The sequence below is a fragment of the Asterias rubens genome, chromosome 1 (assembly GCF_902459465.1).
Source record: "Asterias rubens chromosome 1, eAstRub1.3, whole genome shotgun sequence".
NCBI classification, from domain to species: domain Eukaryota; kingdom Metazoa; phylum Echinodermata; class Asteroidea; order Forcipulatida; family Asteriidae; genus Asterias; species Asterias rubens.
Genome location: NC_047062.1, coordinates 2,445,180 through 2,470,532, shown reverse-complemented (window position 1 = coordinate 2,470,532; position 25,353 = coordinate 2,445,180). Strand labels below are relative to the sequence as shown.

The window sequence follows — 25,353 nt, the reverse complement described above, 5'->3', positions numbered from 1 at the left end:
ATCCTGTGGAAATCCGATTACTATTAATGATGTTAAAAGGTGTTTGATTTAAAGAAGCTAATTAAGTTGATACAAAACGGAAAACCTGTGTCCTTTAGAAGGAACTGTTTTGCGACAATTTAGTTGTTCCCCAGTTAAAGGCACTATGGCAGGATCCAACCTAAGGAAATCAAATTCATAATGGTGTTAAAAGGTGTTTGATTGAATGAAGTTAAGTTGTCACTAATACAACTCTTGGAAGCGACATTTTTGTTTCGTCGGTGTTATTTAACATTTGGGAATTACTTCGGGAATCGTGCCTTTGATGATACAGACATGGAATTTAAATAATGCTATAAAAATGAATATTTTTCATAATACTTGATCTCAACAGCCCTACTACTTTTTATGGACAATTGCTAAACGCCGAAGCATAAATGCCGAATGCCATATCACCTATCGGTGATATTTCAATTTGTTTTCCCTCAGATAATGTTTTACTGTAAATTATTAATACATGTAATTAATGTTTGACGTTTATGTTTTGTGTAATTGCCCTTTCAATTTTGAATGTTTTTATTGACTGCAAGTTCTTTATAATTGATTGGTTTTAATGTATAACTTACGCTGTATTATGTATATTTGTATGTTACTTTTTAGTCACTCATTTCAGCCGTTTTGTTTGCCATGTGATTTTTAAATGAATAAGCCCAGTATTAACGCGCCAAAATTCCATTCAAACAGTTTCCGTTTTTGTTTTTGCTAAATTTGACCACCAGATTTTTTTGAAGTTGTCTCTGTTTATTTGGGTGATGAGATATTTTTCCCTTTTCATCACAAACACACTTCAGTTTGCTCCAAGATACCAGCTGATCAGCCGAACTCAATTGACAAGTCAAAACAAACCATGATTATCATTCGTCTAGGTACAACATTGGGATATTTATTAATACAAAGTTATTAAACCCATGTCGCATGCACCTTTTCAATGGACGGTATATTATTATTACCACCAAAAAACAAGTAATCCACAGCAATACACACTATAAACTATATACATCCTATAAGTTCAATTTATACAAATAAAATATCTTAATACAGTATCAAATTACATTTATACATTTAATTTGGAGGAATTTGAGGGAAGTTGGATAGATTTTATGGAAAAACAAAACACCAAGCTTCATTATTGATTTCAGAAATAATTGACTACGTCATCAACTTTCGTCATCAACTGTCGTGTGAACTTATTGTGAAGGCATGTTCAACTAACGCACATCAATGTCATGCATATTGTTGCATTTGTAAAATATTCATAAATATTTCCACTTAATCCACTTCATAATCCTCCATAATCCATCAATGGCCGGTTGCCACCCTAGAGCCCTTATATTGAGTTATCAAAACTGGAAGGGCTCTGAATGACTTGGTCTGTCTGACAGAAACAAATAATGGGTTTGGGTTAATTATTAAAGAGTTATTTTAATAAGTGGAAATCTTAAATAATGGTATCAATGGCATGACCCAAGTTCATAGAGCTTCTTAATCACAATAAGTAGCTAAGAACACCAAAAGTAAGCAGAAAATTGTTAAGCAATAATTTGTGCTTAAGCAGCTCTATAAAATTGGGCAAGGTTTTGTTTCATTTTGCAACAGACTGCTACAGGCACTTTTCTTGTGAAAACTTTTTCTTTTATAAGTAAACGTGAAATATTTATGTTAATCTTACTGGACGGGTAAGCTGTACAATTTGCATATTTCTGTTAAAATATAAGTGAAATTTATTGGACAGATAAAGATACATGTAGTTGTTATAAGTAATCCAAAATTCTATCAATCATAAAAAATGTATTTTTGCTGACAAACAACAATTTATGTCAATTTCACAGAAAGATATAAATGGCTTGCCAGTTTGTTGTTTTTAAATTAAAGCGCCCAGACTGGACATTATTGCTTGTACGCACCTTTTTCACAACATACAGCATTTTTACCAATTCAAGACATAATGTAATGACGCTGACATGACAATTTATGGTCAGTCTTTTTGTCCAATGCACTCAGTTATCCAGCTGACATAAAAGAGCCACGCCCCTCATGATCCAAAGGTCAGAAGGGTGCACTGTCGGCAGATTAATGGCCGTGACAAAGTTTGTAGAGTGACCGGTGGAGGACAGGGTACCAGCTCGCTGCGAGGTACGATACAGCGGGCACTCGTACATCTTCCCTGTCCATGAGGCTCCGCCTTCTTCTTGTGGTGAATTGGGGGTGGGTGTGGCTGATGAGACGGAGGGTGGGGCCACACCTTCTGCGGACACCTTGGGAGGGGATGTAAAGAAAAAGTGATAAGAAGGTGTACAGAATAGTCATGCACAAGTTCTTTTTGAAATGAAACAAATGATGTGTTTGAGAACTTTAAAAATATTGATTTGTCTTTTCTTTTTAACAAAGCCTTTATGTTTAGTATACATTTATACTATTGAGCCAACACATATACTAAACAACTCAAAGGCAATTTGGCGCAAACAAATGAAATAAAAATAAAATGTTCTTTAAGCCAATCAATCAAACGATCGCAAGTCATTTAAATAACACCACAATCAAAAGTTTGTTCTAGCAAGTTGGTTGGCAAGCCTGCTGTGTTTGGAGTTTTGTAGAATTTTTTATAATATATGCAAGAAACTCATTCCAAATCTTGTGGACAATACTGATGAGCGATTCGAAATATGTCCAAGAAATATTTTTTTCAAAAGCTTTAAGAAACAAGCATGCAGAAAAATATTAATAATAATAAGTATACAAGACATTCACATGGCACATAATGCAGGAGCTTCTACTATGTGCAACACAAACTATAAATCAATGAAAAAATATACTAAAAGCAATTGTTACAAAAGAAAGATTATAACACTCAAATTCAATTCATATCAGTAAAGAAATAGCTAAACCCAAGATATACATGACACAAATTTTGTGTTACCTAAGAAAGAATTGTACGAAGCCCCAAGATTCCCTCATAGAAAACAAAAATTGATGTTTGGATAAGATTGAAACGATTCAAGATACCTGCACCGGGATGAAATGAACCTCAGGGAGACGGCTGAATCTCTCCTCAGGACGCGAGTCTTGGAGGGTGAAGCTTGAGGGATCAAATCTGGCTCCATCTAAGAAGAGCCCGAAGACAATAACACCTTCTTGGGGAGGCGTAGGTCCCTGTTGGGGGAGGAAGATAACAAACAGAGAAAACGGTTCGGGATGGATTGAAATGTCAGGAAACTGCAGCGATTCCTGGAGAAGATTATCACCAGGTCCAGCCTGGATTCATCTGTAGTAGTTCCATAGTTTATAAAATGTAGCAGTTATTAAAGGCAGTGGACACTATTGGTAATTACTCAAAATAATTATGAGCATAAAACCTTACTTGGTAACGAGTAATAGGGAGAGGTTGATAGTATAAAACATTGTGAGAAACGGCTATCTCCGAAGTGATGTAGTTTTCGAGAACGAAGTAATTTTCCACAAATTTGATTTTGGTTGTTTTCTTTCAATATTATCTCGCAACTTCGGCGACCAATTGAGCTAAAATTTTCACAGGTTTGTTATTTTATGCTTATGTTGAGATACACCAAGTGAGAAGACTGGTCTTTGACAATTACTAATAGTGTCCACTGTCTTTAAGACAGATATTTAAAACTGTTCTAATAAGGAAAGCGAATTATGCAAGTTCTTTTAGTACATGTATAAGGGTTTAAAAGGTACTGCGGAAGGATCAACAACCACTATCAGGAATAAAATGTTCTCTCTGATTCCAGTTTCTGACTTGGAGATTCCTGGGATTTTAAAGATTTATTTGTTGTAGATTTTTTTTAAAGAATCTTTTTTTCCGGTCGGTGTGTTGTTGCCAAGTGGATAAGGGCACTTGACTCAAGGTCAGGCGTATCTGATTGACAGAGTGTGGGTTCGAGTCCTAGCCATGACAATTGTGTCCTTCAGTAAGACAAAACCATTATTGCTTCATCCTTCAGATGGGATTTGAAGCAGTTGGTCCTGTATGTAATGCAGTTCTGAAATTCATAACAAAAAGCGCATAATGTTGAAATAACCCAAGTAACACAGTAGCATGAGATAATAAATATATTTGGCGCACAATGAATCAGTAATAATCGGCAGAATGACAACATTTAGGTGTAAGGTGAAGCAGGACGCTTTTGTACCATAACCTATGGACAAACAAACATAAGACCACGGAACCATTGACAGGACAAAGGACAAAGGAAGCAGACAAGACAGTTTGAGACAAGGCCAACACAACTTACACGTTGAATAAGAGTCAAGGAACTGAGCTCTTAGGTTTTTAACAAACACAGATAAGAAAGCGGAAGGCTTTGCCCCGGTATTCCTGTTTTAATTAGCGGCATATTGAGCAACAGCACCTTGTAAACCATTACATAGTGCTACAAAAAAAAAAATGTCTCATACTTAAAGGCAGTGGACACTATTGGTAATTACTCAAAATAATTATTAGCATAAAACCTAACATGGTAATGAGTAATGGGGAGAGGTTGATTGTATAAAACATTGTGAGAAACTGCTCCCTCTGAAGTATCGTAGTTTTCGAGAAAGAAGTAATTTTCCACGAAATTGATTTTGAGACCTCAGATTAGAATTTGAGGTCTCGAAATCAAGCATCTGAAAGCACACAACTTCGTGTGACAAGGGTGTTTTTTTCTTTCATTATCATACTTTGACGACCAATTGAGCTTAAATTTTCAAAGGTTTGTTATTTTATGCATATGTTGAGATACACCAACTGTGAAGACTAGTCTTTGACAATTACCAATAGTGTCCAGTGTCTTCAAAAAAAAAGTAGCTCCACATACATGTACTTTGCAGGAAAAACTACTGAATGTTTGAGCACCATGAGCGTCACTGAGTGACAGATTTGAGCACGGTATAAGAAGTCACTATTTTTATTATCCTGGTGTGAGATTCTATATTTCGTGGACTGTTTATTGAAATAATGTTTTTGTCTCTTTTTGGCTGGCTTGGGTTTAACTTTTTTCCTCCAATAAAATATAAAATGTTATCAGAAAATTGTGTTGAGGGACTATGAATATTTCTGATGTCTTGTATTTAAAAAAAGGGAAAGGAAATATTCTGAGATGCTTCTTCGGTTAGTCAGAACATCTAATAATCTTCTTACGAACATGATTATTAAAACAGTAAGTCTAGTTCCTTAATCCTCTTATGGTTATTTCAACAAGATAAGCTGTGAGAGATAGAGCTCCCTGTCTAATCTGAGATACAACTGGGTCATTTGGCCTGAGGAAATGATTACAATGACCTTCTGATACATAACAAGCCTGAGCCTTAATATAAGATGTCATATGTCATTGGTATTACATGTACTGGCAACCTCCGCTCATTATGTCAGTTTTAAAGACACTGGACACTATTGGTAATTGTCAAAGACCAGTCTTCTCACTTGGTGTATCTCAACATATGCATAAAATAACAAACCTGTGAAAATTTGAGCTCAGTCGGTCATCGAACTTGCGAGATAATAATGAAAGGAAAAAAACACCCTTGTCACACGAAGTGGTGTGCTTTCAGATGCTTGATTTCGAGACCTCAAATTCTAAACTTGAGGTCTCGTAATCAAATTCCTGGAAAATTACTGCTTTCTCTAAAACTACATCACTTCAGAGGGAGCCGTTTCTCACAATGTTTTATACTATCAACCTCTCCCCATTACTCGTTACCAAATAAGGTTTTATGCTAATAACTATTTTGAGTAATTACCAATTTTTAAAGGCCTGTTGTCCAGTCTGTTCTCGGTTGGCCAAAGTGTGAAAGTTTTGCGAGTGCAAAAGCTTGCAAGCATGAAGTCTGCTTACATACATTTATATTTGGTTTTAAAAGCCCTACAGGCAATCTAGGGCGTTGAATATAGTTTTATTTTTATTTGTTATGGATTTCCGGTTTCAAACTGAGAAATCACAATTCTGAGAGGGATCAAAGCTTAATCTAACCTTGAATGCGACATCTCTGACGTTAACATGCTCCTCAACCCTACTCAGAGACTCTTCAGTATCCTCGACCCCTGTGATGACCTTAAAGTCAAAGGTCAATGAGTCAACTGAGACTCCCTCTCGACGGGCATGATTCTGCAGAACGGCAGTCAGGAAGCCTATTTAAGACAAAGACAAAAATGATCATAAGTAATAATAACAACATGGATTAAAGATGCACACTTCTCCAGTGAGAATACCGATTATGGAGCCTACAGAAAAAGAAAAAAAACTTTATACAAAATGAAAATGATGGATATTAGAAACTTATAGTTAAGTTTTGAACAAGTGTGACTTCGGTTCCCTCTTGAATATGTTGAGTGATGTTATTTTGCGAAGTGTTACGGGAAGCTTATTCCACATGACAGGAGCAGTATTGGATTAGTCTTGATCTGGGTCCTACCATCAATTGAGATCCTGCAGACCTCAAAACACAACTACTTTAATAATAAAAATAATAATAATAAGATCAAAGTCTTATATAGCAGAGTCGTATCTACCAAACAAGGTACTCCAGGCGCTATACAAACTTTCAGAAAAATAGGTTATTGCAGTGATGGATTTTGAGACTCAATTATGTAGCACCATGTAAGGGTTTACAAGGTGCTACGGCGCATTCAGTAGCCACAGCCAGGAACACCGGGGCGGACCCCTTCTCTTTTCGATAATTGCACCGGGTTCTCTTACTTGTGTAACACAACACATGGGACCAACAGCTTTACGTCCCATCCGAAGGACGAAACTTTCCTTGGTGGATATAAGTATCATATGTGTGGCAGTATTTATGGTTATTGCAGAAATATAGAATGAGAATAAGGTTGAAAATTCTACAGTTACAAACATATTAACGAACAAATCTCACCTTGGGGAAAGAAAAATCCCGGGAGCCAAAAGCTACGAGGTTGCTCACGTAGAGTGTCAAGGTCAGCGAGGTCAATGACAGGTTGGTTTTGACCTTTGAGCTTTCGCTCCTTAGCCTCTGTCACGAGGTCCGTCCACTTGGTGAAGAAGTCTACCCTGCATTGGAGGTCAACGACCCAGGAGGCGAGGGGCTTACAGGACTCATAGGCAGCTTGCTGCAATGGAATGTACAATGTATAACAATCAATACATGATCAGGTCAGGAAAGACAGTCCAAATATTTGTTTTTAAGCACATTGCAAGCTAGTAATATTATTGATAATAATGAAGTAATCTTACATAGGCCAAAGTTCACCTAAAAATATGCTGAAGGTGCTAAAATTTAATAACTAAAGCCAGTACAATATACAAATTAGTTCCTACTCTACCGTCTCCTGATGCTGACTAGAGCAAGCTAGTCCAAAAGTTGAGAACAATTAAGAACTCACTCTCTCAATGAAAATATACACAATTACAAATGTACAGAAAAGGAATTAAACAGAAATTTTAAAGCACGTTGCAGGCTAGTAATATTAATGATAATAAAGACGTTTCTTATTTAGGCCAAAGTTAACCTAAAATATGCTGAAGGTGCTACAAAATTTGAAAACTAAGGCAAGTTCAATAAACAAATCAAATTCCACTGAACAAATTATAAACAATTAAAAATGTTCAGAAAGGGATTAAATAGATAATTTAAAGCACCTCAATACAATGTCCACAATATCCTTTCACTTTTTTTATAGGAACCAAATACCTGGGAATTACACGATAGATAGCTAGAACTGAGAAAGCACTCAAGTGTATGTCACGAGTGCGACCGGATTCTCCACCCCCCCCCCCCAAAAAAAAGTAAATAAATAAAATAGAGGTGGGGGGTAACCATCGCAAACGGGACTTGTACAACACTGGTACACCTAGTCAAACCGGGTCCTGGCAGCATAATAATCAAGATAGTCATCACAACAATACATAAGGGAATCAATGTGTGGTGAAGAGGTTTTCAACTAGTGGTTTAATCCCAACGAGGCCTGGTGCTTGAAAATTTTACCGAGACGAAGTCGAGGTAAATTATAAAGAACCAAAGCCTCGGCGGTAAACCGATTCAACACACTTTGATTCCCTTTCATAAATACCTTTACGGTCAAAAACATCATCACTTTTTGGTCAAAAAGTAAAATAAATGCAAAAATTATAATTGTTGAATGATTTCTTTCAACACAACACCCCTCCAGCTATGAAATGGTAAAGCCCTCCGACGCCCTCGGGTAAACAACTCCTTATAAGGGAATGCTGTGCGCGTCGCCCGTATCGCGTGATGTGGCACAACTGTTTTTCAGCCATTGCTCTCAACCAATAGGAATGAAGAAACTGTCTAATAAGAACAGGTGCAAGGTCGCGTGTCACACCCATGAATTAACACTTTTTACCGGTCATAAACAAAGGTTTATACACACCCACGTGACGCGCTCTCAACCAATAGGAATAGCGAAACTGTCCGAGGTATTTATGAATACAATACAAATACAATACAATTCAGGATCATAACAGGAAGGAAGCAGAAACACCTGATAAAACCCTGGACCAGCCAGCATCAAAAAACAAAACAGTATCAAGAATGTAGACAACGGCAGCACAAGGCCAAATTATGTGGCGTTACAAAATAAAAATATTGTTAACAAAATTACACAGATTAAAGACATAAATAGTACCACCATAGTACGGGGGGGGGGGGGGTACTGTACATACATGTAAATACATTTTAACGAAGACATTCCGTGAACCAAATCAGAGTGCTTCAACCAAACTTCCCAAATTTGTTGTCCAGAATACCCCCCGGTTTTGAAAACACTGGGGGAACACTGCTTAACATTCTCATTTTACCTGCCACGCCCTTGGTACCCTATGATGCAGTAAGGCTTTGTACATCTCCTCTTAACATTCTCATTTTACCTGCCACGCCCTTGGTACCCTATGATGCAGTAAGGCTTTGTACATCTCCTCTTAACATTCTCATTTTACCTGCCACGCCCTTGGTACCCTATGATGCAGTAAGGCTTTGTACATCTCCTCTTAACATTCTCATTTTACCTGCCACGCCCTTGGTACCCTATGATGCAGTAAGGCTTTGTACATCTCCTCTTAACAGTCTCATTTTACCTGCCACGCCCTTGGTACCCTATGATGCAGTAAGGCTTTGTACATCTCCTCTTAACATTCTCATTTTACCTGCCACGCCCTTGGTACCCTATGATGCAGTAAGGCTTTGTACATCTCCTCGAGAGTTTCTGACATGACTACTTCTCCATTGATGGCTAAACATAACACATTCAATGTCGTGTGGATGATGGTCAACAGACGATTGAAACGATCCATCTCCTGACGAAGGACGGTCAAGAGGGCTGAAGGGGTCTCTGCCTCCGAAGGATTGAAAGGATCCTCTTTGATCACTGTAAGATAAGAATATAGCATTGATATCTACAAAGGTCATTGACAAATGTAATTACTTCTGTCAGTTGGGCAGGCCTGGAATTTCACCTTGTTGAAAGGGCAAGGCCATTTTCATTTTGCAAAGGGCACTTCCATTGTAAAATCTTAAAGTCAACATGGTCAATGGGAAACTGTTGAAGGGCACCGAGGCCAATACCAGGGGCAATCGAGGTGTAGCTCTAGGCCTGGTTGGTAAGTCGTTTCATTCCTCTAGAACCATCTTTCATGCTGAAGGACATGTTCACTGACGGTCCAATTCATCAGCAAGAAATCAGAGACTGAGTGCAGCTGGTCAAACACACCTTATCAAAATTTCATAGAAGTGCTTACAAAATGGATGTTGTTCGACCATGTCCAAATGACATGTAAAAGTTTGTGATGAATAAACAACAAATCGGCAGAAAATATAGCCCATTCAATGAACAATAGAAAAGAATGTAGTGAGTAAGGAGGCTGCTCAAATAAGCCAAGGCTTTGGGGCAACAGTCCTAGACATAATACAAAATAATAATAAACAAAAACAGCGTACCAAAACAACAGGAAAGAATGCAAAATGCACGATAACTTCAATCAAGGCATGTTCATAAATAAAATGCATTTAAAAGTATTGAAGATGAGGTCCATATCTACTGTGCGTTTTCTCACCTTTTACTTCAGCCGTTTTCTTCCCACTGCCAAAGCCTGACGTGGTTCCGTAGTTAGCACCAGGAAACATGCTGCCAGCATTGGACTTGGTCTGGTTACCAGACTTCTTCTGTTCCTTCTCTCGTTCCTCCTCCCCCTGGATACTGATTGAAAGCTGATGCTGGATGTCCACAGCTAGCTCCAACACCATTTCATCGTTGCTCTTACCAGTTCTGCCGTTGAAATGATTAAATTAATTTACTTACCCTTAAAGGCAATCCTTGAAAAAGTAGACACTTAATTCTAATCTTCTGTTTAACTTGCCTTTAAAGAAACCAGTCTTTCTAACAAAACAAATATGTATCTTGCGGATATGTGTTACCCTGGTATATACCAAAGTCAATAGTATTTCATGAGTGATAATGCCCTCTTGTGATAACATATAAATTTTGGGCTGAACATGTACAATTGATGAAAGTTTTTGAGTTCATTAACAATTATATAACTGACATACAGATCCTTGTCATTTGATTGGTGGAACTTACTTCACGTGACATTCACTATTACTCCCGTCCACACCGACGATCAAAAAAACCTATTCGCCCATGGGGAATAGCATTTCCCATTCAACAGTTAGGATCATCCTTGTTCCCAATGTTTTTCAGCAGTACAGCGCCGCCGCGCCGCTGCTAAAACAAAGGAGCACCTGTGCAAAAGGTTGTGATCCGATTGCTATTAAATTTGTGCATTGTTGCCGCTACGCGGCGCTATATGATTTTTCATAATGTTATACTTTTAAAATACATCAAATGACAAGGATCTGGATGTCACTTATATAAAACAAATATTGAGTGGCTTTAATTCGTGGAATGGAAGGAATATTATCGCTCGGTAAAAGTTGGACTGTTCCGTCCAAATTTCACCTTGCGATAATATTCCTCCCATTGCACTCTGAGCCACTCAATATTTGTATAACATTATACATGTACGTGTACGACAATAACGCTTTCAGGATACATAAAATAGATCGAACAAGTACAACTTAGCATTGAAAGAGTTAACATTGGTAATTTGTAGTTGTAACAAAAACAAGCAATGCTGTTTACAGGATGAACAACTGGTTACTGAAATATTTAAGCTTTTAAGTTTTCAATCTCTCAAGTGTGATTGCTGTCATTATGGATAATTTAATGAAATGAAACAACCACAATACAACACCTTGAGAGCGCTACAAGGTGAGTTGTTATACCTCGGAAACAAACTGTGAAGTTTGATTGGTCGAGAACCAATCATGTGACGCGCAACAAAAACGCATGTTACATGGCTCGACGGGCCGGGTAACATGAAAAGTGATGTACACCGGTGTACATCACCTTGATCGTTCCCAGCGTTGGTCGATTTCCAGCGCTGTGTACGAAACAAGCGCTGTGTACGAAACAACCGCGGGTTCGAGGGAATTGTTTCTTGTTCGTCTGCTCATTAAACAATGAATAGTCCATCGTAGTAATGTTTGAAGATGACAACAGAACTTCGAGAAGAGGAATAACAACTAAACAAAGGTATAACAAAACAATTGTTGCACGCTGTGATTGGGGTCCATGGGTTTTGTACACCCTCGAAGGGAAAGGCACCCTCGGCTTCGCCTAGGGTTCCATTTTCCCCCTCGAGTGTACAAAACGCCATGGACCCCGTCACAACGTGCAACAATTGTATAGTGACGCATATCGCTGCCAGACCATGTACCAGAAACACCAGAGCAAGCCCCTTCTCTTTACAATAAATGCACTGGGTTCTTTTAAGTGCAAACATGGGACCTATATGGCTTTATAACCCAATCGAAGGACAACAATATTACTGGTCTTGTTTGAGGACAAAAATGTCAAGACAAGGACTCAAACCCACACTCTGCTGATTGGTATGCTCCCTGACCGCTTGGCACACCATTGTCTTTGACCAAAGGAAAACTTCATGAATTTGCAAGGAGAAAATGAAAGAACATGTCACGTAGACTTACCCAATCATCTGAGCAGTGAGTCTCGGTTGAACACTGAGTAATGTATCGGTGAGTCTCTGAGCTTGGTTTTCCCTGTATGCCTTCTCGGCATTTGAATGCATCCCAAAGACCTCGGGAGAATCTGTGTCAGGTAGACTCTCAATGTAATCTCTACTCTGGGCCAGAGAAAATCCACTCGGCAGAGGGTGATACACCTGTAGAATCAACTCTATTTAGTTAAGTATTGTTATAATAGTCTATTATTACACTGCAGTCTGGTTCCCTGTCTGCTGAATGACACTGATGGTTTTAGTTCTTGGGTTGTGGAAATGTATCAGACTATTTTACGATCCTGCTTCAGTCTGGTTTAAGCCGTGTCCGAATTACAGACTTTGGCTACAGCTCATGCGCGTCTGCCTATTCTTCAACACTGGAAGACGCGCTGATCTAGCCGTAGCTGTAGCCAAAGTCGCCGTTTCGGACATTGCCTCCCTTTGGTTTGAAAGGAAGAAAAACAAGATGGCGGCACCATGATAAAAAGTATATTAGATTGAGGAAACAAATTTGTTTTTCTCTAAGTTTACCCATTCGCTGTTGTGTGGTTAACATTGAATTCTCAGTGCTTTCAAAATCCTGTGAACAAATTTCCCACGCAAACTCTGTATGAGTTCGAGCCAACGACTTATACTCTATGGTTGCAGAGGAAACTTTGTTGCAATCGATTAAAAACTTTCTGTGTTTGTTTTCCCACACAAAAAAAAAACAAAAAAAAAAAACAGTCGTAAAGACAGATTACTGATGCTGATTTTTCAAATGGTCTTTCAAAATACCTAACTCAATAATCTTCCATATCAAATTATTTGCAACTCTTATAGCATCTCTTTAATTACGGAAGCCGAATCCGCCGAGGGATTCCCCCAAACATCCTCAAAGACCAATCTCAGCAATCATTATCACCCCCCCCCCCTTGCCCTTTACCTTGTTTGGTGAATAGCTATAGCTCGGCTCCAGTGCCTCGGGACAGTAGAAGGAGTTGAGAATACTTATCAAGCATCTGCGGTCCCATGAGTCCGTCACGCGACCGCCGTACGCCACCTCGCCGGTCAGATAGCGCAAAGCCTCCCACGGAGGATCCTGATGAGTCGTCAGCAACAACTGAAGCACTTGTATTGACACCTTAAAGATTTGCAAAAAAAGGTGGTGTCAAATAAAGAAATGTTTCCTTTAATCTTTCTCTAAACGCAAACTGCCTCAAGCTGTGGCTTAGCTTGAATGCTGAATGTTTTTTGTACTAAGGATGAGATTGAACGGAATGTGAGAACTCCTTGAAATTATTTGTGAGTCTGGGTCCCTCCTATTCTAGACCCCAGAACCACCCAGACATGCCGGATGTTACATCTACATCATTATTGCAGTGTAAGTCACGCCTACTTCAAGAATGTGCACAAAACACAGTTTTTGCAAAATTTGTATTTTCTTAAAAAAGATTGTGTGTTTGTGTATAGAAGTTGCCTGTTTATTGTGAATTTAATTTTTCTTAACTCTGTAAAAACTGTGTTAGTTTGAATAATGTCAACCTTTTGGTGTTTTTTATTCAATTCAATTCAATTCAAATAAACTTTTATTTCCATACTTCCACAACAAAAATAACGACAATTACATGTATTACTGAGTAAAGCAAAAATATAATTAAGTAACAAACAGTATACATGAATGTAATTATTCAGATTAAATAAACCATTAATATATAAAACACTTGACAAAACATAAACCCCTTTGTTTGGGATTTTTTCCCCATTAAAATGCGACCTAATTCAATGAATTTGTCGTTATTTATTAAAAGCGAGAGGACTGAAATTTAATTACACATTTAGAAACCAATGACACGCATACCCCTCCAAAACAAAAACAAGGAGCCGTCCCATTGAGACACTAGAGGGCAGTCTTGATCTCACTAGGGCCCCTAACTCACCTCTAAATCCGAGGCACTGAACTCATAGACAATATTCCATCCGAGCGCTCCGTACTTCCTCCTCTCATTAATGACTGCATTGAAGAAGCAGAGACCAAAGAGTAGATCCTTCCAGACCGGCCCGGGAGCGGGACTGTCCCACATGTCATCAGACACGGTGCTACCCAGGGAACGTAAGAGGTTTGCTTTCAAGCCCTGGGGGGACTCCACGGTCATCTAGAACAAGATTTAAATAAAACAACTTTAAATTCCAATGTAGCAAACATAGTGTGTATCTAAATCACCACTCAGGGTTATTGACTAAAGTTTCTCCCAAATGCTTACTGAAACCTTAGGATGCCCTTCTGGTGACAGTTATTATCGTGACGGTAAAGTGTGACTTCACGCAATCATACATGTCATAAGCAATGCCCATTTCACAACGACTTGATCCAGCAATTAACAGAGGCCCGTGAGAAATAGACTCTGTTTGTTCTAGCACAATGTTATAGTTCTGCTTAAGAAGAATGTTTTTATTTTTAACTATTTTCTGCTAGGCAAAAATGAGCAGCATACGAACTTACAGATGGTACATGTGAAATGTTATTTTGGCTGCTAACCTTATTCTGGTAATCAATCAATCAATCAATCAATAAAACATTTATTTCCACATTCACATCACATGGAGGCATCATCCTAAAAGCCGAGGCTTGTGGCGGATGTACCCGTTACAAGATTACAGAACAAAACAGGAAAACAGCACTAAATAGACAAATAAATAAATACATACCACTACGGTAGATAACTACACAAAGGTTTAACCATGGTTAAACAATGTAAATATAACTATGAAGCAGAACATGTATGTGAAGTAAACAAAGGGACAGCAATTAAACAAACAATACAAATTAGAAAACATAGACAAGTAAGTATAGGTAGGTAAGTAAGTAACGGCTAAGCCAACTACCAGTATAAAAAAAAGCAAATCGATCAATTATGTTGGGAATTTAGTAAAAAACGTTTTCAGTCGGTATTTAAATGAGCTAATTGAGGGGCAATTAGTAATTGGAGGTAGAAGATTATTCCAGTTTTTTGGTCCAGTGAAAGAAATTGTGTGTTGGGGAAAGAGTTGATCTAAATAGGGGAACATGAAATTTAGCTGACGACCTAGTATTGTAATCATGTACGGTGCTATTAAAAACAAAAAGATTGAGTAATGATTTAGGAAGTTGGTTGTTTACAAACTTATACATAAAAACATCTTGCTGAAATACATTTATAAGAGACAATTTTGTTGTACTGAAACAATGACCTCCAGATTAAAGGAACGCGTTGCCTTGGATCGATCGAGTTGGTTTTTGAATAGTGTTCTGTAACCAGTTGTTATAAAATGCATATAAATATGACTCGAAAATACACCTGGTTTTCTTTTTACCTCGGCGACTAACATGGTCGACACCGTGTTAGTTCGCGTCATAAATGAAAACCATGCAAGTTTGAGTGATACTTGTGTGGATCATTATATTCTATTTGTACAACATCTTTCTAACTATACGCATTTATTAATAAACAGTTTCAAACGCTTTTTATAGACCAACTCTTCCGATCCAAAGCAATGTGTTCCTTTAATGTGTCGGCGCTCTACCAACTGAGCTATCTACCCCTATGTTTACCCAGTCAGTTTCCCTTGGTATTCAAATGGTTCCAAGAGAACTCAATTGGGACTGCTTGACCTACCTTCATGCCTGTCTGTAGTATACTAACAGGGAAGCAGGGGTCAGGCTTAGAACTCAACCAGAGTCGGAACTGAGGATCGATGTCAGCGCTGGGTTTACTAAAACTGATACGAATGAGAAGAATAATTATTTTAAAAATGAATCCAAACAATCTGGTTATTGATGGCTGTAAACAGTAAACCCTTCTAATATCACTGCCCATGCTGGAGTAAGAACACACGCATGTCATGTTACTAGAACTGCACGAACACATGATATGAATTGCAATTCATCGTACATGTGCGTAGAACTCTAAAATGGCAGACCTACTGTGTTGCTTTAACAGTTTTCCGCCATGACCATCTTTATACCAGCTAAGCTATGTGCACATCTGTGAACATTTATATTTTAAATCTTACCAATGTTGTGCATGTCCTGATGCATAACTGTAATGTCACTAGAATCACAATTCACAATTCACACTGAATGTAACTTCAAACAAAGACAAGTAACAGTTCAAGAAATGACCCAAATTTTCAACTCATTTTCCCAAAACATGACGCTACAATTAAATTGATTTTCACAACTCCCTCTGCACACTTTCTTGAGCCCTACTGCCAGGCACACAAAGATACACATTGGAATATTAACTTGACAAATCCTAGGAATATACAAATAATGTGGACAAGTTATCTGGAAAACAAAACCCCACAAAAATATCTGAAAAACTCACCCTTCAACAATTGTTTGCAGTCGAGGCATAAACGAAGCAGCTAAGTGACAATTCTGCAGGAACACCCATCGCCCTTTCAAGATCTGTGCCTTGGCAATCAACTCCTCAGCTTTAGGTCCCTGACCACGCCCTAGTGAGATCATATCAACATGGAGGGTACTACCTCGCTGCTCACGGGCAAAGCGCATCAACTCAGCTGTAGGGTCAACGCCTTGTGGAATGAGAGGAGAGACAAATTTGTAATGATCCATTCCAATCCTGCTTAAAGACAGTGGACACTATTGGTAATTGTCAAAGACTAGTCTCCTCACTTGGTGTATCTCAACATATGTATAAAATAACAAATTTTGAAAATTCGAAGTTGCTAGATAATAATGAAAGAAAAAACATCCTTGTCACACGAAGTTGTGTGCTTTCAGATGCTTGATTTCGAGACCTCAAATTTCAACTCTGAGGTCTCGGAATCAAATTCGTGGAAAATGACTTCTTTCATGAAAACTACGTTACTTCAGTGAGCCGTTTCTCAAACTGTTTTATACTATCAACCTCTCCCCATTACTCGTTACCAATTAAGGTTTTATGCTAATAAGTATTTCGAGTATTTACCAATAGTGTCCACTGCCTTTAAGCAGTAAAATATTGCTAATTAATTTTGTGCTTGGCAGAAATGAGCAGGATAGCAGTTACAAATTGAACGCCTTACATGTTCATGGTAGTTTGGCTTGTAACCAAATTCTGGTAAGCAATATTTTGATACGCTGGGCTACAATACTTTGTTTCCTTGAGCAGCTTTAAGAAATTGGGTCCATGTTAGAATACCCACTTGAGAAAAAGGTTGATCTTGCATTCTTGAGAGCAAATGATTGGGTTTTTGTGAAACACAAATTTATCTCATAACATTGCTTTCTTGTACCTGGTGATATAGTAAGGGTGACAGACAATAGATGGACACTAAGAGCTACAGAATGGCAACCCAGAGTAGGGAAAGATCCAGAGGTACACCGAAATAAAGACAAAGTGAAGATCACAAGGAAGAACTCGACCAGAGCGGATAAGAAAAGGGCAACATGTATATGGAGAAATTATGACAGAGGGATACATCCTGCATTGGATGGACGATGCCTAGGTTCAAGGAACAAGCTACATTGCATTTACATGTTGTAGGATGACGTGGCCTAGCGGTTAAGAGCATCGAACTCAAGGTCTGGTGATTTTGTTCAGCAGAGTGTGGGTTCGAGAGTCGTGACACCAAGCAAGACACTTAACTACATGCTTCTCTCTACCCAACGGGTACCTGTGGGTAGAGATGGTTCTTGTAACTGATATATCCTAATAGCGCTATTGGTTGCACAAGGCTGTGTACTCCCCAGGGAGCTGCGATGATTTAAGGAATGATTTAAGGCCCTGCGCTTTGGGCTCCCTTCGGGCGTAAAAAGCGCTATAAAAATACTAACTATTATTATTACTATTATTGCTTTTGTAAACAGATTTGTCAAACTGTATTATAAAAAACTAACTATTATTATTACTATTATTGCTTTTGTAAACAGATTTGTCAAACTGTATTCCCCAAACCTTCCCCTTTTCCCGAACCTACAATAATTATGAAAGATTTGGGAAAGAAACCTTACCAGGTGATAGAATGAAGATCAAGGGATGCTTAGCGTTGGACTCATCAAAGATCTCTTTCATCTCAAAGCCGCCAGTCGACAGGAACTTTGAACCCATCAGTTCATCCACGAAGAAGCGAATTGAGGACACCAGGGCGTCTTGACGTAGCACAGAGATTAGGATCAGACGATCGAATGGTTGGAGGACCTCCCAGTTAAAGGGACTCCCAACTGAGCGGATGGAGTCAGACTTAGCCAATCCTGGAAGAGGAATATTTTACAAACAAATTTCTACTGTATATTTGTATATAAATGGCAATAATTCAAATCTAATCTAATCAAATCAAATAGGAATCTCATGACTTCTCATCGGCTCATTAAATTATTCTATTATCCTGACTTTGAAAATGCATTTTATTGCACAGATATTTTGATGAATTTTGTTGTTAAAAGATTTGTCTGGGAGTATGCCGATGATTAACAGAAAATCCAGAAAGGGGGGGGGGGGAGGTTGAAGCATATAACCTGTCAAAGACCAGTCAGTTTTAGCCATCAGTATTGCTTAGGCTTGGCTAGGTCAATAGCTAATAATAACAATAGTAACAACAATAACAATAATCAAGTATTTATATAGCGCACAAACACTAATGAAAATGCAAACTCTAAGACGCTTCTAAATACACAAATTATTAAGGAAGTGGTTACATAAAAATGTACCATTAAAACCACTGCAGAAACAATTAAAAGTATAGACAGAAAATTATGTAATGAAAACCACATAAACTGTATTTTAAATGCCAATAATCCCAAAGCGGTATACCAAGGTTAACCTAGACAGTGAGAAGCGATAGTGGTAAAGTTGCCAATTGCAAGAGAAGTTTCCTTATTTGAGAACAATAACACAAAGCCCCATTGGTCAGTCAGAATTGAAAGTTTGCTTTTTGTAAGGCCTTACCTTTCTGAGAAGTCTTGAGTTCAAACTTGCTGGCCATCAATCTATACGGATCCGACGACTTAGCAAACGTGTGCCACTGCTCGACACAATTTAATATATACATGCACAGTCCATCAAACAGTTCCAGTGTAGCTGAGAGATACTGGCATTGCTTCCACGCCTTCTCAGATATCCACTTGGGCGAGACCGAGGTATACCCTCCTCCAGTGTGGCTTGGTCGACTGTCGACCGACGAGACGGAGGACCTACGGGAAGTTGCGCTGCTGATGCGGTTAGTAGCTTCCAATCTCTGCATCGGGGTGAGTCCGTCGTGCTTCTCTAGGACCTCAGCGTCCATGCTCGCTGTGAGGACGCTCCCCTGCAAGAAGACCTGCCATTCTTTCTGGGAGATGCAACCCATCTGGGTGACAGTGTCTTTGATGACATGGGCATTAGAACGCATGATGCTGCTACACAGCATGAAGGAAAAGACGAGTTGGTGATGGGCGAACAATGCCTTGGAGACAACCCTGGAAGGAAATGAAAGTAGAAATCATCTCTAACAATAGAAAACAACGAATTGAAGTATTCTATAACTAATTGTTCCGCAGAGCCCTTCAGAGCTGCCCATTCTCCCTGATCACTGCAAAAAGTTCCCTGGGAAAACCCCCAAATGTTTCCATGTTTGGATGAACAAATTTGGAAGATCTCTTACATTATGGACAATTTTTGCCCACTATGTTGAATGTTCTCGGTAATTCTAATTGGTTAACTCAAAAACTCACCACCAGTTAATTGTCCCCACCTTCGTCCTTTTAACAAAACTTTTTAACAATGTTCCCAAAACTTGTTAACAATGTTGTTGTCCAAATAAATGGTTGGTTTGCCCTGGTATTTCTGGTATGGTTAGCAATTCCATGAGCACAACCATCCTTTCCCATGTGACACCTACATGTAAGAAGGGATGTTGGTGCAGTATCCATCAAGACAAGATGAGACAAGACGCGCAGGAGTCCATACTCTATACATTAGTATAGAACTTTGACCTCCTCTACAAGGCACTGCAGCAGTTGATGAAGTCATTCAGAAATGGTACACATCCTACTATCATTGGTGGATTAAGTAGCCAATCTAAATAATTAATTTTAAATTACCGACAAAATTAAACAATGAAAAAATAGAAATAGCTGTTGCAAACTGTTTATCAACCAAAAGGTCAAGGTGTATAAGTGCAAACAATAGTTTAATGGCCTGACTTTTCTATCCTAGCCTAGAGTCTTTCTCATCAACTTAACTTATGATACAAAAGGTTTCATATTGAATTAATCCTTACCTATAGATACTCCCGGTGAGGTAGTCAACCATCTGCGTCAAATGCTTCACAAGTTCCCTGCCTTTCAGCATGGACCTGCTCTGTCCAACACTCATAGATGAGTCTCTTCCACCCGTACTCCCTTTAGCTAGATCCGGGCTGTTCCGGGCACTCAAGGGTCTCATCCTACCGCTAAGGGGCTTACTGCCTCCTCCAGAGGAGGGGCGACTGTCCTGGTCATCATGGTGGGCAAGGTTGATGCAGGTACGGAACATATCTTGAAACCAGGGGAGCGAGAATTGGTACATGACGTCGATACCTGCTAGGTCGGCTAGAACAAAGTAGAGGACGGCCCCTCTGGTCGCAACCTGTATTATGATAAAAATTTCATTCATTCATTCATTCATTCATTTTTATTAAAAAACCAACTGGCAGCACGAAGCTGAATAATGTGGCATTACAAGATAACAATATTGATAAAAATAGCATAGATAAAATACACAAAAATTGCACCACCGCGGGGTACAAAGGAACATTATATAAGAAGACGACAATAAGTAAAAATAAGTATTAGATAAACCACTAAAAGACACTTAAAAAAATGCACAGGGTGTTGGGGAACCCTCTTATACATTGAAACCCCACTATGGAAAAAAACAGCTAAAAAAGAGAAACCCTAGCAGTTAAAAACTGAACATATGACAAAAACAATGATAGCAAAAAAGGGAAAACAAATTTGATAAAACAGAAAAGATTAACACAACAATTACAGGATGTGGGAGACCCTCATTTATGAGGGCATACTAAAGCATTGAAAATAAAATTTACAGCCCACACACACACCAATAAAACAAAAGCAAATATGGAAGCTCCAGTCTAAGAGGATTGGTTTGAAAGTTTAGTAAGGAATGGAATTGCACTGTTGCCATAACGCTTAGTCCTATGTTTAGGCACCATCTATTTAGTAGCATTGCGAAGACCCATACTGTGAGTGTTGTTGTTATGAGGGAACCAACCGGCATATCTATCAGAGGTACTACATTTAACAGCAAAGTTAGTACATAATTGATCACGTCTATCTTCAAGCGTCTGGAGACCCATGAGGTCAAGAGCATCTGTGTATGTAGTATAGTTGTTCCCAAGGATCACGTGACACGCTCTTTTTTGAATTCTTTCAATTTGATGAGTTTGCTGTTTACTGATGCAACCATGCCACACAGGAGACGCATACTCAACTGAAGGACGCACATAGCCAACATACACAGATACCAAGTCCTCAACGGGTACACCAAAACGCTTGAGACGACCAAGCATGTAAAGTCTGCGACTGCTCTTACACACCATATCATTGACTTGAGAGTCCCATCTAAGATCTGATTGAACAGTGAGACCGAGAAGCTTGGTCTCAGTAACCAGCTCAAGCCCCTTGTCAGCAATCTTCATATCAGGAGGACATGGAGGGTTTCTTTTGAAGCACACTTGCATAACCTTGCATTTAGAGGGATTGAGCTTGAGGTGGTTACTGTCAGCCCAATCTTCAAGGTCATGAAGGTCCAAGTCAATCTGAGTAGGCACATTGGCAGGACGGACCTCAGCAAGGCTTAGATCATCGACATACTTAAAACTAGAAGAATTGGTACTTTCAGAAGCATCATTTATAACGCCAATGAATGCAATGGGTCCCAATTTCGTACCCTGTGGAACTCCACAAGAGATGGTTTCCCATTCTGCTAGGGCAGAGTGGTATCGAACTCTCTGGCGGCGTGCCGTCAGGAAGTTTACGATCTATGGCATTGTTTCGCTACGGACACCTAGATCATGTAATCTCTGAATTGCCAAAGTATGATCGACGCAGTCAAAAGCCTTGGAAAAGTTCGTCACTACCAGCATGCCAACTGTATCGGCTTTGTCAGTTCCCTTGTAGAGCACATCAAGGAGTTTGATTAAGCAGTGAGTGGTTGATGACCCCTGTATACTACCATACTGGTTACGGCCGATAGATGTGCGAATATCTTCAAGCACCCATTTTGAGACAAACCCTTCGCATATTTTTGCGAAAAGAGCAGTTAGTGAAATAGGTCTCAGCTTTGTGATGGTGGCTGGTGTTTCTTTAGGAATTGGCACGACAATTGCATCCTTCCAAATCTGTGGTACACAACCCTCAACAAGAGGCGAATTGAATATATCAGAAACAGGTATGCTAAGCTCACATGCGAATTCTTTGATTAGTTTTCCTGGGAGCCCATCAGGGCCTGCTGATTTCTTGGCACAAATTTTTTTGAGGGCATTGTACATATCCCATACTTTGATTTGAGGCGTAGGTTCTGCAGGTAGGTAAGCAGGCAGTTCCTTCAGATTGATAGGGGGCCTGCTTTGACAGACAGAAGCAAAGTCCAGGTTAATTGCCTCTGCGATAGCTTTGTCATCATTCTGGGGTATGCCTGGGACGGAAATCACAGTGGGCTTCTGAGTCTTATTGGTGATCATTTGGATTCCTCTATGCCAGCCTGATGGATCACTGGATTTAAGGCCTTGGATACGAATTTGGTAGAATGACTTTTTTGCTCGACTGATGGCGTGGCTGACTTTGTTACGAAGAAGACGCCAAAGGAATGTTTTCTTCTCTGCAAATGCAACCTGACGTTTTTTGATGAGGACCTTGATTTCAGCAGTGATCCATGGTTTGTCTTTAGTGTGAAGTTCGACTAATTTGGTAGGAAAGTGAAGATCCAGTGCAGCATTGATCGTGGAATAAAAAGCATAAGATTTTTCACCAGTGCTAGTAGCATTCAAAACCTCTTCCCATTGATGAGCTGTTATCCATCTGCCAAATTCATGCATGCTCGGTTTGGGGAGTGGTCTGACAGATCTTACATGGACACCATTCACAATCTTGTTTCCACTGGGAGACCAATATATAGTGTTATGATCACTCCGGCCAACCGGGGTACTTACAACTGGACTGCTGTACAGGTTCTTAATGTTAGTGATGATAACGTCCAAGATCGCATCGTTTCTTGTAGGTTTGTCAACTACCTGCTTCAGGGCATGAGCTCTGCATATAGGATTGGTGTCAGTTCTGTAGAGATCCCCTAAAATCACTAGGCCCAAGTCTGGATGTTTTGATTTCAGTAGATCGAGGGTTCTGACAATGTGATTAACCAGAGTTTGCTGATGTTCCGATTTAGGTGGAATGTAGACTGCACATACAACCACACTCGATACTTGACGTGGGAGCCTATAGGGTCGGACCTGTAGCCACAGGCATTCAAGCTCTTCGGGCACTGTAATGTTGGTTAGAACCATAGCAGGGATGTTGTCTCTAACATAAATCGCTACTCCACCCCCACTTCTTTCAGTTCTAATCTTGGTAAATACCTGGAAGCCGTCCACTGCTAGGTAGTCATCAGTGATCATGTTTGACTGCCAGGTTTCTGTAAGAACAGCAATGTCAATTGGGGAGGAATATGGCTGCTTGAGGATAGCTTCAAGTTCATCAACTTTATTCATGGCTAAACGAATGTTTGTGAGGAAAAAACCTGGGAGGGAGCTCAGCCTTGGGCAATTCGTGCTAGTAGTAGTTCCAGCAGGTTTTTGTTTGTGGCACATCGGCACTGAGAGCACTGAGGGTAGACGTGGGTACGCGGTTGGTTTGACAGATCGAGGTCTCACAATTACCTCAATATTCTCCTTGGTAGAAGTTTCCCAGCACGACAACCACATTTAGTTCTTTTGCAACAATTTGGGATCTCTAGACATATGCTCAGTATGTCTTGGTTGGAAGAAACCCCGTTTTTATTGTTAATGTTGAGGCTTTTGAGGTAGCTAGAGCTATACGTTAATCTCTCCATTAGGCAGTTACTGTAGTGCTGGGGACCAGACTAGATAAAGTCATGTTTCTTAACTGTAGCATGTCTGGTATCCAGTGGTTCAAAACGATTGGTGTGCAAAAAAGAAAGTAGCCGAGATATCACTTTCCGGTCTCAATCCATATGCACAAAACGGGTACAGTATGACAAAGGTACTTACAAAACGCCACAGTTCACACTTGGAGTGGACAAACATGTTACAGACAGAGAAATGTTATAAAAACAGCGGAGATTAACAGAGCTAAAAAGATACAAGTGCAGCCATTGACAAGGGCGCCCTCATTGAAGCTTTAGAGAAAGCTAGTGGGACATCATGTTATAAACCTCTTGCATATGACGTTGCGTGCAAACAGCACCCTCACAGGGGCATAAAGGCATATCAATGGCTAAGACTTGTGCATGACGCATACATATTTAATATTTTTTGTACAATGACTTGATTACTCACCATCCAATGCCTCAAATCCCATAATAATAATCGTGATACTTACCGGTAAGTATTTCTTTCGAGCCAAATCTATCTCTTTTTGCGTTTCCTCAGACTGCTCAACTCTCTTCTGGACTTCCTCGGACATCACTTTGCTCTTCTCCAAGGTATCCACAAGGTCCTGATCATCCAAGATGTGACCTAGAAAAAGAAAACAGTTTGACTTAAAATATGCAGCTACATTTATAAAACATTTCTCCCTAATCTAAGTACCAAGAAAAGGAGTTGGGCAGGTCACCTAGCAAGGAGGTATGACAACAGATGCAAGTACATTTTGTTAAACAACAAATAAGCCATTTACAAGTTAGATTTGAACAGTGTCTGGTACAATGACGTACTTAAACACAAAGTACGGCTTACATTTGAATTCTTCAGACTATAAAGACAGTTGCCATGTCAAATGGTTCGGGGCAAGCCTTTGTATAGCAAACACCTGATGAGCAAACCCGGGTACCATTGTGACATAATTCATTCAGAAATGTGTATGGGTGTTCACCGGTCTTAAATAGCTAAGAAACAGCTTGCCCGTAATCATGTGACATAGCAACTGATGATATACAAGTAGTCTGAGGAATTCAAATTTAAGAGGTAACTTGAGATCAAGTACGTCACGGTACAGACATTATTCAGATCTAGCATGCAAAATGGCTTTTTGAACTCCAAGAAACTGAATAAAAACCAAAGAGGA

General features: G+C 39.3%; 1 protein-coding gene across 1 annotated transcript in view; it reads right to left on the bottom strand.

The window, feature by feature from the left end:
- Window positions 1-906: 906 nt before the first annotated feature.
- Window positions 907-25,353, bottom strand: part of LOC117295212 (dynein heavy chain 6, axonemal-like) — a 119,364-nt gene continuing 94,917 nt past the window's right edge. Inside the window, exons 73-87 of the mRNA XM_033778163.1 lie at window positions 24,670-24,806; window positions 20,331-20,677; window positions 19,019-19,527; window positions 18,085-18,324; window positions 16,454-16,664; window positions 15,743-15,845; window positions 14,027-14,242; window positions 13,033-13,230; window positions 12,076-12,269; window positions 10,083-10,294; window positions 9,177-9,397; window positions 6,910-7,123; window positions 6,009-6,166; window positions 3,043-3,189; window positions 907-2,294 (exon numbers count right to left, since the gene is read on the bottom strand). Of these exons, the coding sequence (XP_033634054.1) occupies window positions 2,037-2,294; window positions 3,043-3,189; window positions 6,009-6,166; window positions 6,910-7,123; window positions 9,177-9,397; window positions 10,083-10,294; window positions 12,076-12,269; window positions 13,033-13,230; window positions 14,027-14,242; window positions 15,743-15,845; window positions 16,454-16,664; window positions 18,085-18,324; window positions 19,019-19,527; window positions 20,331-20,677; window positions 24,670-24,806 (3,365 nt within the window). The 3' untranslated portion in view covers window positions 907-2,036. The remainder of the gene's footprint in view (window positions 2,295-3,042; window positions 3,190-6,008; window positions 6,167-6,909; window positions 7,124-9,176; window positions 9,398-10,082; window positions 10,295-12,075; window positions 12,270-13,032; window positions 13,231-14,026; window positions 14,243-15,742; window positions 15,846-16,453; window positions 16,665-18,084; window positions 18,325-19,018; window positions 19,528-20,330; window positions 20,678-24,669; window positions 24,807-25,353) is intronic.